The 16,555-nt window shown below is 45.9% G+C and overlaps 1 protein-coding gene across 16 annotated transcripts in view; it reads left to right on the top strand.

Annotated features, from left to right (window-relative positions):
- PCCA (propionyl-CoA carboxylase subunit alpha) overlaps positions 1-16,555 on the top strand; it is a 438,870-nt gene that overhangs the window by 355,562 nt on the left and 66,753 nt on the right. For 9 of the 16 annotated variants that reach the window (XM_070048637.1, XM_008260152.4, XM_051850468.2 and 6 more), the window contains one exon: positions 851-904. The exons of 3 other annotated variants lie outside the window; for them this stretch is intronic. In XM_070048637.1, coding sequence (XP_069904738.1) covers positions 851-904 — 54 coding nt within the window. Of the gene's footprint in view, positions 1-850; positions 905-14,638; positions 15,232-16,555 lie in introns of those variants that run through there. 4 more of the 16 variants (XM_070048640.1, XM_070048638.1, XM_051850473.2 and 1 more) reach the window with 1 other exon arrangement.

Raw genomic sequence — 16,555 nt, 5'->3', positions numbered from 1 at the left:
TGAATTACACTTACTCGTTTTGTAATCCCGTTCTTTCTCTCAGTCTCCTGGGAGGTAGACTTAATTCAGCAAGAGTGCTCAACACATAGTAGTAGGTGGATGGATAGGTGGATGACTGAAGTAGAAATGCCCATGCCAGAACCTAGGATTTTACATTCAGTTCTTGAGTATCCTTTGGACACGAAGGAAAAGAACCTGTTGTATTCGATTCTGTATTCTTTTTTTTTTTTTTTTTTTTTTCCTTTTTAAGAATCATTTACTTGAAAGGCTGAGTAGCAGAGAGAACCATCCACTGGTTCACTCCCTAAATGGCAGCAACAGCCAAAGCCAGGCCAGGAGACTGGAACTCCATCTGGGTGTCCTGTGTGGGTGGCAGAGATCCAAGCGCTTGGGCCATCTTCCACTGCTTTCCCAGGTACATTAGCAGGGAGCTGGATCAGAAGAGGAGCAGCTGGGACTTGAACCAGTGCCCGTTTGGGATGCACAGGCAGCGGTTTAACCCACTGCACCACACAAATAACCCCATTCAGTTTTCTTTCTTTCTCTTTGCTCCTCCATTAAGTAATACATGTACTTAAAAAGAATACAGAAGAAACAAATAAATGAAAAACAAAGGAAGGAATATCAACCCATATCTTCCACCCAGAAATAACAATGGATTTTGTGTGGATTTGCCGGTTGTGGACATTTCTTATAAATGGACTCGTATCTTGTGTGATCCCTTTGACGACTTCTGTTAGAGTGTGTTCTTTCTCATGGCTAAGCAGTGTTTGTATTTGTTGCCCGTGTGAACGTCCAGGTGCGGGTTTCTGGTGGACGCACATCCATTTTACTCCGCTTTTTCTTTCAGTGCCTTTCTCGAGAAGCAGGGGGCAGCATGAACATTCAGTTTCTTGGCACAGTGGTGAGTCTGAAAGAATCATTATTTTGTGTTTTCTGTTGATTTGTACAGGAGAAGAGTGTTCTAGCCTTACCCATGTATTTTATTTTGCTGTTTAAATTGTGATGTCTTTGTACAAGAAATGGGATTTTTAACGTGTCAGGGAAGTTTCTCTAGAATTACTGTAGCTGCTTATTGGAGAGGAAGTAGTTGTAAAAGTTATCTTTAGTTTGTTGAATTTTTAAATTATTTTTCCATGATGATATTCTCCATGTTTGTATAATAAAAATGAGAGTGTATTATATGAAGGTGCTTTTGAAAAAAATTACCTTGACTTTTTTTTTCCTCAGTTTCTTTTTTTTCCTGGCTGTTTCTGTTAGGTCCTTTTGAATCCCCAGTTCTGATGACATTGAGTCATAATTTTGCATCTTGCTTATTTCCCGCCTGAGATCCTATTAATTATTTTTCATGTGGCTATAACATATTTATGAGCATTGTTTTAGTGGAGATATTGTATTTAACATCATGGTGGGTAGATGTAACCCATTTTGCTTATCCCAGCATCCCAGCTGTTGCTGTTTAAGCTGCCTGGGCCATTTTGCCATAATGAGAGGTATTCTAGTGGGCAACTTCATGTGTCTTGGTGTTTGGGATTATTTTTAAACATGTATAAGATTTTTTAAAATGTGTAAAGTACATTTCCTCCTCAATCAAATAACTTTATGTTTTGTTCCACGTGTTGCCAGTAGTTTCCTTTCTCTTTAGAATATCACTCATCATAAGACCATTTTGAATGCCTATTAGCTGCTGTAATTTACACAGTAATTTGTTTATAAAAGCATCTTATTGTTTTAATTTTGTTTCTCTGTTTATTGCTAGTCTAGTTCAATATTTCTGCAGGCCTTCCTTCATGTAGCATTTGTGAAATGTCTGTTCATGTCCTTTGGATACCTCATCCAGCTGTGATTAGTGTTGGGTATTCTGTAGCTCAGTAAGTTTGTTGAGAATATCAGACAAGCCTGTGCACTAGATCAAAAACAGTGTTTTTGCATTGAGATAGGAATGATAGTAATAATAATGCATGTTTACATAGAGGTTCATTACTGACACATGTATAGGGCTATGTGTTTACATATATGCATATGTAAATATAAATGAAGTAGCTGTATAGTAGTACCTGTAACCTAAGAGGATTTTTTTTAAGATTTATGTATTTATTTATTTTGGAGGTAGTTATAGACAGAGAGAGGGAGGGACAGAGAGAGGTTTTTCATCCACTGGTTCATTCCCCAAATGGCCACAATGGTTGGAATTGTGCCAATCCAAAGCCAGGAGCCAGGAATCAGGAGCTTCTTCTGGGTTTCCCACGTGAGTGAGGGGTCCAAGGACTTGGGCCATCCTCCACTGCTTTCCCAGACCACAGCAGAGAGCTGGATTGGAAAAGGAGTAACTGGGACATGAAATAGTGCCTGTATGGGGTGCCAGTACTGCAAGCAATAGCTTTACCTGCGACACCACAGCATAGGCCCTAGTAACCTAAGTTTTTTTTTTATTATTTTTTAAAAACTTTTTTTATTTATTTGAAAGGCAGAGTTAAACAGAAAGAGGTAGAGACAGAGAGAGATCTTTCATCAGCGCCCATATGGAATGCTGACTTGTTAGGCCAGGGTGTTAACCCACTGCGCCACAGCACCAGCCCGGTATTTAAGTTATTAATAATAGAATATTCTCACAGAAATGGAATTACATATCTTCTCACACAACAACATGTCTTCGACGTCTTTCTGTATTGGTACGGAAAAACCTCACTCTTGTAATACTCTTGTAATGGCTACAGAGTTGTATCATGTGCGTGTGCACAGTTGTGTCATGTGCGTGTGCACCATTGTGTCATGTGCGTGTGCACAGTTGCTTTTTGTCCTTCAGTGCTCATGCTAGAAAGGTTGCTTGTGCTGTCTTTACCGAATATCCACTGAGATTGTGATAGATTTCTTTTTTTAAATGTCTATTTTATTTATTCGAAAGAGTTACAGAGAGAGGTAGAGACAGAGAGAGAGGTCTTCCATCCGTTGGTTCACTCCCCATATGTTTGCAATAGTCAGAACTGAGCAGATTCGAAGCCAGGAGCTAGGAGCTGCTTCCAAATCTCCCACGTGGGTGCAGGGGCCCAAGGACTTGGGCCATCTTCTACTGCTTTCCCAAGACACATTAGAGAGCTGTATTGGAAATGGAGAAGCCAGGACTTGAACCAGTGACCATATGGGGTGGCGGTGCTGCAGGCGCAGGCTTTAACCTGCTACACCATAGCCCGGGACCCCTGATTTCTTAACTTTTTAAAAATTTTATTTATTTTTCTTTGAGAGGCACAGCGACACACACACACACACACACACACACACAGGACTTCAGTGTCCTGGTTCGCTCCCCATATGCCCACAATAGCCAGGGATGGGCCAGGCTGAAGCTAGGAGCAAGGAACTCCATCTGGGTCTCCCATGTGAATGGCAGAGAACCAAGAACTTGAGTCATCATCTTTTGCCTCCCGAGATGTGTGTTAGCAGGAAGCTGGGTCAGAAGTGGAGTCTGGATTCAATCCTAGGCACTCCATACTCAGTGTTCTAAGCAGTGGCTTACCCTGCTGCGCCACAGTGCCCACCCATGATGTCTTAAACTGTATGTTGAAAACTGAGCTCCTGGTATACACAGTCCCTCCAAAACGAACAAACCACTTCTCTGCATGTTCTGCTGCTTCAAAAGGTGGCCCCTGAGCTAAGACCTTGTCTTTATCCTGATGCCTCTCTTGCATCCCTCCCTCTGCCCTGCTCTGGACCCAGGCCTTCCTCATCGTTTGTGTGTGCTGCATGTAAGTGCCTTGGCTTCACTGCCCTCTGCAGACATTTCCTCTGGGTCCCTGCTTCCTGCCCTCCCTCTGCCAGGAACACCTGCCCCAGAGATCTGGGGGCATGGGGTCCTCACCTCTTCAGCCTTTTACGCTGACAGCCACCATCTTGTGGAGGGCTTCCCTGGTCGCATCATTTACAGTTCTGACCACCCTGCCCAGCGTGTGTTTTCCTCCTTCCTCACTTTATGCTTTTTCCTTAGCAGTGGCCACTGTTGGACATACCTTGTGTTTTAGTCTTTTGGTGTATGTAGTGTCCATCTTCCTCCACACTTGAACATGATGAGTTCCCTAAGCCTAGGGTTTTTGTTTTTGTTTTAATTTTGAGAGGCAGAGTGACAGGCTCAGAGAGAGAGAGAGAGAGAGAGAGAGAGAGGAGAGATCCCATCTGCTAGTAGGTTTACTGCCCCAAATGGCTGCAGCATTCCCCAGCTGCAGGCAGGAGTCATCCGACTCACTTCAGGCCTCTCCTGTGGGTAGCATGGACCCTACCTAAGCCATCACCTGCTGACTAAAGCTGGGTTTGGGAGAAGAATCAGGAATCGAACCCAGGTCCTGTGATGTGGATGTGGATCTCTTAACCAGTAGGCCATATGCCTGCACTGGGCCTTGGGCGTCAGTGCTGTGACCAGGGTCTTGGGTACATGAGGCCTTCAGTAAATATTTAAGTATTTGTCAAATAAGTGAATGAGATTGGTCAAGTTGGGACCTCAGTATTGGATTGAAAAAACAAAATGAACAAAGCAAATATAGAAAATAATGTAGCCAATCTGCCTCCTCAGATGAGAAACCTGCACCTTGGACTTGCCCCAGGTTTTATATCAGCTTGTGGGCAGAGCAGAGCAGAGCAGAGCATCGCCATTTCTCAGCGCTCAGTCCAGCGCTCACCATCAGCAAATCCCCTTTCATTTTATTCTCCATCACCCACTTCTGACACCCAGAACACAGTACCAAAAAGAAAGATTCACACACACGCACACACACACACACACACACCCTGCTACCTAGGCAGCTAATAGAAAAATTACCTGAAAAGAAAGAAGAGGAAAAGAGTTGTGTCACTGGCAGCTCTCTCTGTTGCGAGCAAATTGCTAGCGAAGCCCAAGGAAGCTCCGTGTCCACTTGGTGTGTACTGTGTGTATGGAGAATAAATATCAACTTCTACAGTAATATCTAATTACATGCACCACAGTTTGCATGGCTAGTGTTGTTATACTGAGTTTTTCTACATGTAGTATTAGCACCAGTGGATCACTATGCTATGGAGATGGTGGGGCCTGCAGGAGAAATACAGATTGATTTCTAGCTAGCGTGTGCTGCTGCAGTTGAAGGTGCCGAATGCAGATGTAGTTTCCATGACACAGGCCGGAAACAGCAGTAGCGTGCCACGTGCTGAAGGTGTTTCCCAAGTGTGCCTGTGACCGTAGGACACACCTTCTAGAATTTCCCAGCCACGTTGAGTTGTCTGAATGTTGATATACATGACCTTCAAAAAAGAAGTTTAATTCTAGACGAAGAAAAATAATTTTGTTATATCAACAACTTTTGGGGTATTCATAATGTTGGCATTTCAACTTAAAAACTATATAAATTTAAAAGTAGTTTCATTGTTTTTTAAATCACTCCAGACTTTTAAACATTGCCAGTGTGTTTTTGTTTCCAATCAATGTCATTACTATTTATTTATTTATTTTTAAGATTTATTTATTCACTTGAAAGTCAGAGTTACACAGAGAGAGAAGGAGAAACAGAGAGAGAGAGAGCGAGAGAGCAGTCTTCCATCCACTGGTTCACTCCCCAGTTGGCCACAATGGCTGGAACTGCGCCATTCTGAAAGGCGGGAACCAGGAGCTGCTTCTGCATCTCCTACGTGGGTACAGGGGCCCAAGGACTTGGGCCATCTTCTACTGCTTTTGCAGGCCATAGCAGAGAGCTGGATCAGAAGTGGAGCAGCCGACACTAGAACCGGGGCCCATATGGGATGCTGGCACCACAGGCAGTGGTTTTACCTGCTACACCACAGCACCAGCCCCATTGCTTCTTAAAATTTTGATTTTGTTAAGTATTCTTTAATTTTACATAAAATGTTATAAGTATGCTTTATATATTCATGCAAATATGTATGAAAGAACATTTCTAAAGCACTTGTAAGTTGTGAAGAATAAGATAAACCTAAATCTAAAACATTACCACCAGTTTTGAAGGGCACAGCCCACCCCTCCCTAATCCCGTCACCTTTTTTCCCCAGCACAGGAGCCTTCTTCCTGATTTTATGGTTATCATTTCTTGCTTTTGTCAATAATTTTTCAAATACTTGCACACCTAATAAACAGCTTGGTTTTGCCTGCTTGAATAGATAGTGCTATATTCCGTACTTGTCCGTGACCCGGACCTTTTGTGAGGCTAGCCTGGGTTGCGTGTGGTTATAGTTTATTTATACTCACAGCTGTAAAGGATGTCATTGTGCTGATAAATAAGACTGCTGTTGGTGGACAACTGAGGCCTTTCCCGTTTTCCTGTTGCAACTCTTAGTACTCCCGTAAGCATTTCTGGCATATGTGCTGATGGCACTTAGGGAGCGGGGCTGCAAACGTGTCAGTCTATTTAATATGCTGTTCGAGTTGTTAATGATAAGGCAAGAATGGTCAGGTTAGGACTGTTGGACTGGTTCTGACTGTGAAGTAGGAATGAAAGCTACCGTCAAGAACTGAGAAGGGTCTGAGATTCTTCTTACTTCCTAGCTCCTAGAAGGTACAAGATGCCAGAGTCAGTGACAAGGCACAGTGATATTGCTTTTGCACCATTGCCCTGAACCCAGAGTCCTTCAGGGCACTATGAAGATGGTGACTCCTGCACACACAGTGGGCTGTGTTACACAATTGCAGTCCTGTGGTTGGCAAACAAGGCTTTTAGTATGGGCAGTAATCCTGCCTGCCCTTTGATACGGAGGGATAACCCGTCCCTCTCTAGGACTTGGCACTGCAAAACCATTCTTTAAAAGATAGTCTAGAACAAAGGACAATCAGTGTCTTGCTCACAGAAGTAGAAAAATCCAAGAGACCAATGGAGATTATCTTCTTTTAGAGATTTGTGTCATCTCTGGCCAAAGATAGCCAAGAGCCAGTGTGGGCACTCCAGTCCACTTCCATGTCCCTCTTGGAAGCTGTGTGTGACGTTGGTGTGCCTGTGTCAGCACAGGTCCCTGCTGAAGAGTGACACAGAGCACAGCCCACCCACCCCCACCCCCGGTGAGCGGATCTCAGGGGTGATTTGTTAGCGGCGATAGCCCAGCTTACCTGGATCGCAAGGGACCATCTTCTCTCTACAGAACCCCATGTACGCTTGCATCAGTTTCAAAGTCACCTAAAAGGTATAGATTTGAAATTCAGTAGATTTATTCTGTCCACTGTAATACCTTTGGCTTGTAGACTTTCCGTCCGAGCCAGAACACTCCCTTTTCTCTTGCACCACTTGATCATTAATTGAAAGTTGTTAGGGGCGACAGTGGCCTAGGAGTTAAGACACCTGCTCGCATTATAGTATTGGCTTTAGTTCCTGGCTGAAGCTCCTGACTTTAGGCTCCTGTCAGTGCAGTCCCTGAGAAGCAGCAGATGATGGCCCAAGTAATTGGGTCCCCCACTCATGTGGAGTACCTGCATTGAGTTCCTGGATCCTGGCTCTGGTCCAGGGCCCACCCCGACCAGGTATTTGGGGAGTAAACCAGGAGGTGGGAACTCTGTCTCTCCCTCTCAAATAAATGCAAAAAAAAAAAAATTGTTAATGTTGTTTTTGTATAATGAAAGCACTGTCTTTCAGATGATTAGAACGGGGCATTCAGAATTGAATATTGCGCCTTTGTGACCCAGAGTAGCACATTTGGCCTGCATGTGCCTTTATGTCCAGAGTATGTGATTTTTCACTGTTGGTGTCTATCAATGCTGTTACTCTTCTACTCCCAAACTGTCATTTCTAGAACTCTGAATTAGTTCCTGGGGCTGCTGCAACAAACTGCCATATATCAGGTGGCTTAAAGCCACAGAAATCCATCCTCACGGTTCTGGAGATCAGAACTGTAAAATCAAGGAGTGGGCAGGGTTGGCTCCTCCTTAAAGTTTTGAGGAGGAGTCCATTCCATGCCTCTCTCCTGATCCTGGCAGTGCAGGCGATCCTTGGTGTTCCTTGATTTATAGCTAAGGTCAGTCTTTGGTATCTGCAGGCTCTGCAACCACAGATTCAGCCAGCCACAGGGCAGAAATACTTGAGGGGCTGGCACTGTGGTATAACGGGTAAAGCCGCCGCCTGCAGTACCGGCATCTCATATGGGCATTGGTTTGAGACCTGGCTGCTCTTCTGATCTAGCTCTATGCTATGGCCTGGGAAAGCAGTAGATGATGGCCCAAGTCCTTGGGCCCCTGTACCCGTGTAGGAAACCCAGAAGAAGCTCCTGGCTCCTGGCTTTTTATCGGCCTAGCTGTGGCCATTGCAGCCATCTGGGAAGTGAACCAGCAGATGGAAGACCTCTCCCTTTTTCCCTCTCCCTCTCCCTCTCCCTCTCCCTCTCCCTCTCCCTCTCCCTCTCCCCCTCCCCCTCCCCCTCCCCCTCCCCCTCCCCCTCCCCCTCCCCCTCCCTCTCTCCCTCCCTCCCTCCTTCTCTCCCTCCCTCCCTCCCTCCCTCCTTCTCTCTCTCTCCTCTCTCCTTTCTCTCTCTGTAACTCTTTCAAGTAAATAAATAAATCTTTTTTAAAAAAGAAGTAATGCTCTGCTGATAAGATACTTTTTAAAAAATTTGTCTGAAAGACAGAGTTAGAGGAAAGACAGAGTTAGAGTGAGAGCGACATAGTGAGAGAGAGAGAGAGAGAGAGTGTGTGTGTGTGTGTTAGTTCTTCCATCCACTGATTTACTCCCTGGATGGCCACAATGGATGGGCCAGGCCAAATCCAGGAGCCAGGAGCCAGGAGCCAGGAGCCAGGAACTTCATCCGGGTATCCCACATGGGTAGCAGGGGCAAAGCACTTGGGCCGTCTTCAGCTATTTTTCAAGATACATTAACAGGGAGCTGGAATGGAAGTAGAGCAGCCGTGACTCAAACCGACACCCATATGGAATGCCTATGCAGCAGCAGGCAGCGGTTGAGCCTGCTGCACCACCGCACCAGCCCCTTGTAAGCTTTTATAGAAATTACCTGGGCCATTTTCTAACCTTCCTTGTATGGCAAAGATGCCTTCATATCTCTGTAGAGAGTGTACTAGGTTGAACAGTGTCATGTGCACCCAGGACCTCCGAAGGTGACCTTATTTTTTTTTTTTTTTCAGATTTTATTTATTTATTTGAGAGGTAGAGTTATAGACAATGGAGAGCAGAGACAGAGGAGGTCTTCCTTCCACTGGTTCACTCCCCAAATGGCCACAGCTGCCGGAGCTTCCAGGTCTCCCACATGGGTGCAGGGGGTCAAGGACTTGGGCCATCTTCTACTGCTTTCTCAGGCCCTAGCAGAGAGCTGGAGCAGAAGTGGAGCATCCAAGACTCAAACCCAGTGCCCACATGGGATGCCGGCACTGCAGGTGGTGGCTTTACCTGCTATGCCACAATGCCAGCCAAGCATTACTTCTTAAGTCTAGACTTTACTAATAGCTATCTCACTTGAGTAGTGCCAGTTCTGTTTCCGAGCCTATTGAGACCTGTCGTTATCATCCATATAACTGGAGTTAACTTCCCAGGCTGACACCCACTGAAACACTGATCATGGGTGTGTCTCCTTTTCAGAAGATAAAATTGAGAATTTTAAAGTATAGGGCCAGGCCCAGCGTTGTGGTGCAGCAGGTGAAACTGCCACTTGTGACCCAGCATCCCCTATCAGACCACTGGTTTTCTCCCTCCGTGGAAGGGCGGTTCCCCCTAGCCACTTTCCCCACTTCCGCAGGGGAGCGGCACACCGCCGGCCGGCTCTCTCGGGGGCTACACAGGTGTTCCTTCAGATAGATGTTCCCCTTAGATGTTCCTGGTGCATGCTGTCTCTCTCCTCCCTTATAGTCCTCTTCCGCCAATCCCAACTCTGCTGCCCACACGCCGAGTACGCTGCTCTCCTCCAATCAGGAGCAAGATCAGCTCCTGCAGCTCAGTCAATCAAATTGGCGAAAGGCAGCTGCGTAGAAGCTGTTTCCTCCTCTCCCAGCGCCATATTGTGGGAGAGCAGATGCATAGAATAAGTCTTAATTCCAGTAACTTAGTCTAGTCCGAGTTGCTCCCCACACTTGAGCCCCTGCAGCCCATGTGGGGGACCCAGATGGAGCTCCTGGTTCCTGGTTTTGGCCTTGCCCAACCCTGGCCATTGTAGCCATTTAGGGAAGTGAACCAGCAGATTTCTCTTTCTAATTTTGCCTTTAAAATAAGTAAATAAATGAATCTAAAAAAAGAGGAAAGGTTCAGTGTTATTCTTTCCTTATAACTACTAGAACCAGGATGCAAAACCAAGTCTCCTTGATTTTAATGCTGCTAATCATAAAGTACATTAAGAACAAATTACTTGACTGCATAACCCAGGGAGCTCTTGCTTGGACTGCCATAAGATTCCATGGAATTGGTAGCTTACTGTTTTTTGTAATTAAAGATGTTTATTCATTTTTATTTATTTGAAAGGCAGAATCTCCTCTCTCTCTCTCTCTCTCTCTCTCTCTCTCTTTCACACACACACACACACACACACACACACACGGAGACAGAGCATTTGCTGGTTAAAACCACCAAATGCCTGCAACATCTCGGGGTAGGCCAGGCTGAAGCCACGGGCCTGAGCTCCCACGTGCACGACAGGGACACAAGTGTTTGAGGCATCATCTACTGCCTCCCAGGTGCATTAGCAGAAGCTGACTTAGAAGCACAGGTGGGACTCTGTCCCGGGCACTCTGGTATGGGATGTAGGCGTCCCAAGCAGTGGTTTAACCTGCTACAACACAACGCTAGCCCTGGACTGGGTGATTTAAACAATGGATGCTTCTTTCTCACAGTTCTAGAGTCAGGAAACCCCAGAGCAAGAAGCCAGCGTGTCCAGCTCCTGGGAAGAGCCCTCTTCCTGCTGTGTCCTCACTTGGTGGAGGAGGTGGTTGAGGAGGGGGAGGGCTGACCGCTGTCGCACTGGTGTGTCTTGCTCTTCGTTTCTGAGCGCTCATCCCCGCACAGGGGCTCCACCATCAGGACCTCCTGTAAGCCCAGTCGCCTCTCAAAGGCCCCTCCCCCAAGTAACAGCACTTGGGGCCAGGGCTCTAGCATGTGCATTCTGCGGGGCCTGCTTTGTGACTCTGGAACGTGCACTCTGCTGAGCCGCCTCTTGGAAGTTTCCAGGGTTTCTCTGCCTGTGAGTTCTCTGGGTTGGTGGCTTGAGTACTTTTGGTGAATCTGTGAGTCTGTATATCAGATAAGTGTAAGGCCACAAGAAACAGAAGAAATACAGTGTTGTACTCAAGAATTCTGTGCTTGAGCTATGCTTCAAGCAATGATGTGTTCTATTGCTCTCAGAATGCAAAAGTTACCATCTTGAGCCAAATTTTGGTGGTAATAATTGCTTGCATTTAATTTTTAAAAGCCTGTAATATTAAGGCCAACAGATCTCAGTGAGACTGAGTTTTTTTCCAAGTGAAGGGAAAATAAGCTTGAATGTCAGTGAGCAGCCTCTGTTGGCATTTTCCCGAGCACTGATGAGAAACTATCAGATTCTGTGTCTTTGAAGCTTAGCCAGAGATCTTAATGAAACCAAATGAGGCTGAGGGTCTTAAAGCTAATTTAAATCTCAAATTGTACATTTTAAATTAAGTTTTTATTGATAATAAATATACTTTATTTCTTATTAGCCCCGAAAGCTTGAGTGATATCAGTAGAATAAACATGTTTTATAAAGATTTACCATTAAGAATGCTATTAATATGACCCTTGATAGCACCAGCACAATTAGGTTCCAAAGTGAGCACTTATGAAGTAACAGGGATTAATGACCACCATCGACAACAATTTTGAACTCCATCAGTTTAGCTCAGGAGGGTAAACTTAATATGATAATTCATCTAGTTGAATTGTATCAGCCTAGCAGGGAAGTATGTAAATATGTAACCCTTACCTAGCTTCTAAATGGATGCTGTGCTGATAGATTTATCAGTTCCATTACAGAACTTTGGGGAACTTTGGAATTTCAGCAATTGTTCCCTCGGAGGCTGAAAATCCAACCTGATCTCATACTGGGACCATTCTGGCCTGCATATTTCCATAATTTGCCTTTGCAACTAATATGACAGCAAGATACAAATAACTGTTTCTAATAATATCAGATGGAGTTGTGGAGGACAGCATTTTAATGTAGTAAAAGACCTCCCCGTGGGGTTGTTATTGCTACTATAGAACAGCAGCTACACGGTTGAAACTGTAGTCCCTTAATTGATTCGTTTAATTAGCAAGAGCTGAAGCTTGGACTGTATCCTGTCATCCAATATCATAAGACCTGAAATTTGCATCATTCACATTTACATGAACATCATCAAAAAGTTCTGCTCCTTCTGAAAATTCACTTATGGATGTTGAACTTTAACAGACCAACTCCCCTTTACTGGAAATCCAAATAACTAGAAGATGAAAAGAACTAGAATTCTTGCCATTGCTTTTCTTTTATACCTACATTTGGGATGGTAAATGATATCATGCGTTATTAGCATTGTCTTTTCTTCCAAACATGAACTTGCAGAGAACTTCTTCATCCTTGTCAGTTGGTCTGCAGTCCTGTGAACACAGGTCAGGGCTTTTGCCTCTCGGAGCTCTCTGCATCGGAGGGGTTTCAGGAAACCCCTGAGGGCTTGCTGGCACTTCTCGCACCAGCTGGCCCAGGTAACTTACCAGCCGCCCCTGCCCGCCCTTGCAGCCGCTCTGAATCCCTCCAGCTTAGCCTTCTGCTTGTGTGCTCCCTTGGCTCCTGCTCACCTAACGCACCTTGCACTGGTCCCCACTGCCTTGTTAGGGACAAGAGAGAGTAGGGAGGGGGGCAGTGTCTGGCGTAAAACCAGAGCCTCCCTCAGGCTGCACACCCCATGTCCCTGCTGGGCTCTTCTTCTTCCTGGCCACATCCCCACCACAGACACAGAAAGCAGGTGGTGGTCACAGAGCAGACATTTTGTGGAATGTGCCTATTGTGGCTTCCTGCTGATTAGGTACATTTCATAGTGCCAAATAAAAGGTTTGTCTATGGCATTCCTTCTTGCATTTTCTCCTAAAAATGCAAAATCCCAGCCCAGCTATGGATGCAATAAGGTTTTTATGAAATGGGCTTTAAATACAGTCTTAGTCTTGAACATTGTTTTCGTGGTGATATGTGTTTTCTGTATCACATAACCAACCTAAGCAGGATTTTTTGGAACTTACGAGTTTAGTCTCTGTTCTTTTGAAATTCACAGGCTCTGAATAGGATAAAAGTTGAATAATTAACACCCAGTTGTGTGATGCATTCTGTACAAAAGTTTAAAAGTGCTCATTGAGTGCTAGGAAGAGGGCCAGGTGCTCATGACATGGACAGCGACCCTAAGTTACCAAACTGACCATGGGTGCAGACAGACAAACGGACACCCTGATGCGTAGGGGTACTGAGATGGGGGGACGCAGACTGGCTGGAACAGAGGACTTGTGACTGTGGAGCTCTGCTTCTTTCTCTCACTGGTACCGAGTTCAGACCCGAGGGCGCAGCTCTTTGTGCTGTGGGGCAGGCATTTTGCACAGCAGGTGAGATGCTGCTTGGTATGTCCACGTCCTTTCCGCAGGGGCTGAGTCTGCTTCTGATCCCACCTTCCTGCTAATGCGTACTCTGAAGGCAGCAGGTGATGGCTGCAGTACTTGTGTGCTTCATGAAAGACTCAAAGGGAGTTCTAGGCTCCTGGCCTTAGCCTGGCCCAGCCCTGTCCATTGGCAAGCATTTGGGGAGTGAGTGAGTCAGTGGGTAGAAAAATCTGTTGTATCTCTCTGTCTCTCTCTCAAATAAATAAAAATCAGTATAAATGTTTTGAAAAGAGTCTGCCTTCAGTACCATGTTAGACTTTACATTTTGATAATGAGCAGAAAGTCTTCAGTGGCTCCCATGGTGGCCAGACATCATCTTACACTGACTGATTGGCTGTTACGTGACAGACGTTGAGTTCTGACAGCTGAAGAGGAAAAGATGTCCTTTTTCTCAGTGAGCCACCTAAGGACACAGAAATGTGAACAAGTGATGACAGTCTGGAGTGGTGGGGGGTAGCAGAGATGTTCTCGGGCTGGAGGAAGGAAAGGAGGAATCATGACCAGCTCCCTGCGGCTGTGTGTAGCTCAGGCTACAACTTGTAGGCTGGATCTGGTTTGCAAGCAGGGAAGAGCATCTGCACAGAGAGGCCTGGAGACAGCAACTTCAAAACTGCACTGTGGGCTGATGGGAGAGGCTGAGGGGGAGTAAAACCAGTGAGGGCACACAGGTGTGCGGACCCTTGGGTGGCTGAGGAAGCTGCCGAGAGTGGCAGGCAGGGTGAGTTAGGTCCGTTTGGGAGACATGACGGACAGGGCAGGTGCTAGATGCTGCAATCCCATGTCAGGGGGCTCAGTCTGTACTCTGCAGACCCGGAGCTACACTGAAGGATTTGAAAGGAGAGAGTGACAGTGTCACCCCAGCTTGGCTCATTTTTTTTTTTAAAAGAACTTGTGAAAGTAGGTGGCCAAATAAGAGGGTGCATTTGGGAGCTACCTCTTTAGGATCAGTGCCAATTACATGAATATGCATGCATTTTAAATCAATATTATATTTTAATTCCATTTTTTCTGTGAACTTCTTGAAATGCCCTTGACTGTGTGGTTCCGCATTGAAGATGATTCGGAAGCTTCTGGAAGTGATGACCAATGCAGACAACTGACGGGAAAGCCAGAAGACAGGCATGGGGCGTCTCATGTGCTCAGTTACCCCACTCCTCCTCCTCTTTGGCAATCAGTCCACAGCGTGGTCTCTGGAGAGAAGAGTAATACCACGGTGGGCGAGATAATTTTGACTACTTTAAGTTTGAGATGCCAGCAAGATATCGGCACTGTAAGGAGATGAGAATAAAGCAAACGGGCGAGCATGCGGGCAGGGGCTGTATCAGCCGTAAAGGGGTAATGAGAATGGCCGAACTGATGGGGCAACCCACGGGGAGGGAAAGGCGGCAGGGGGCAGGCCTGGAAGAGCAGTCTGGATGCCCCCACATCTCAGAGCGAGGCCCCTGTGCTCCCTCACAGCATCGTTCAAACAACTGTGACGCTCTCTCTTGTCTGAATCATTTACGTTAAGTGTGGCTGTGGCAGCCAAGTTCATATAACCCTAGTCATGGTTTCACAGTGTGCTGGGGTGTCACGAGTTATTTCAGAGTAACCCAAAATCTTTTTGCCACCTGCCAAAGTATCTCAAAATAAAATTACTTGTAATAGATAACTTCATGGCTTCCATGAGGGTTTGGGATGCATCTACACGTATCACCTCACTTAATTCCACTCTGTTTCTAAGATGAGAAAGCTGTGGGCAGAGCACCTAAGAGTTACTTGTGAAAACCAGATGTTCAGTCACCACTGTGGCTTCAGTGTGCACGTTAGTGGTGCTAAGGGGCCGGAATCCGCTCAATCCAGTTGTGGTGTTTGGTGGTAGGACCTTTGGGAAGTGATTGGATTGGGTTAGGTTGTTAGAGTGGATTTCCTATGGTGGAGTCCTGTTGGCTTTATAAGGAAAGATAGAAATGCCACAGAGAGCTAGGCAGTCATACGAGCTCCCTGTCTCTTGCCATGAGATGCTCTGTGTTGCCCCCATGACTCTGCCAGCACAAAGGCCATCGCCACAGGAGGCCCACAGACCTTGTTTTGTTTTGTTTCTTTTCATATATTTATTTATTTGAGAGGCAGAGTTACATACAGAAGGAGAGAGAGAGATCTTCCATCTGCTGGTTCACTCCCTAAATGGCTACAATGGCCAGATCTGTGCTGATCCAAAGCCAGGAGCCAGGGACTTCTTGCAGGTCTCCCACCTGGGTGGCAGGACCCACACACTTGAGCCATCTTCCCCTGCTTCCCAGGGCATTAGCAGGGAGCTGGATCATAAGTGGAGCAGCTGGGATTCAAACTGGCATCCATCTGGGATGCCGGCACTGCAAGTAGAGGCTTAACCTATTATGCTGCAGTGCCAGTCCCAGCCCCTAGACCTTATACCTCCAGAACCATACCAAATAAACCTCTTGATAAAGTTAGCCTGCCTTCAGTAGTTCATTATAGTACCTGAAAGCTAACAGATATGCATGCTCTTTGGAATGTTACCAGTGTAAACTATCTGGGATTACTGAGCTATATGATCACAAGGAATTTCTGTGGCACACTGCCAGGATGTTCGTGAATACTGAAGGAGTGCAGGGGAGAGGGAGACGCACTGAAGCTTGACCTCACCCTGCATTTGATTCTCAGCTCTCCCACCTGCCAGCTTTGTGCACTTGAACAAGTTGCCTCTCCACTCCTCAGTTTTCTCATCAGCAGCACAGACAGTCTCTACTTTTATGCTGGTGGCAAAGGTTGAATAAGAAAATGTTTCAGAAATGCCTGAAAATAGCAGGCCCTTGGAACGCGATAGCTTAGCTTTTATTGCAGCGCCCTGTTCGCCCTCTGCTTCATTTGGCCTCACGTCGTTGCCTCCCCATTCTTTTCCACTTGCCTTTAGACATGTTATCATCTGAAATTGTCATCTCAATTGAGTCCACAATTTGGTGCTCGGTCTG

The sequence above is a fragment of the Oryctolagus cuniculus genome, chromosome 9 (assembly GCF_964237555.1).
Source record: "Oryctolagus cuniculus chromosome 9, mOryCun1.1, whole genome shotgun sequence".
Classification (NCBI taxonomy): domain Eukaryota; kingdom Metazoa; phylum Chordata; class Mammalia; order Lagomorpha; family Leporidae; genus Oryctolagus; species Oryctolagus cuniculus.
The sequence above is the reverse complement of the archived record's forward strand: the minus strand, read 5'-3'. Positions and strand labels throughout refer to the sequence as shown.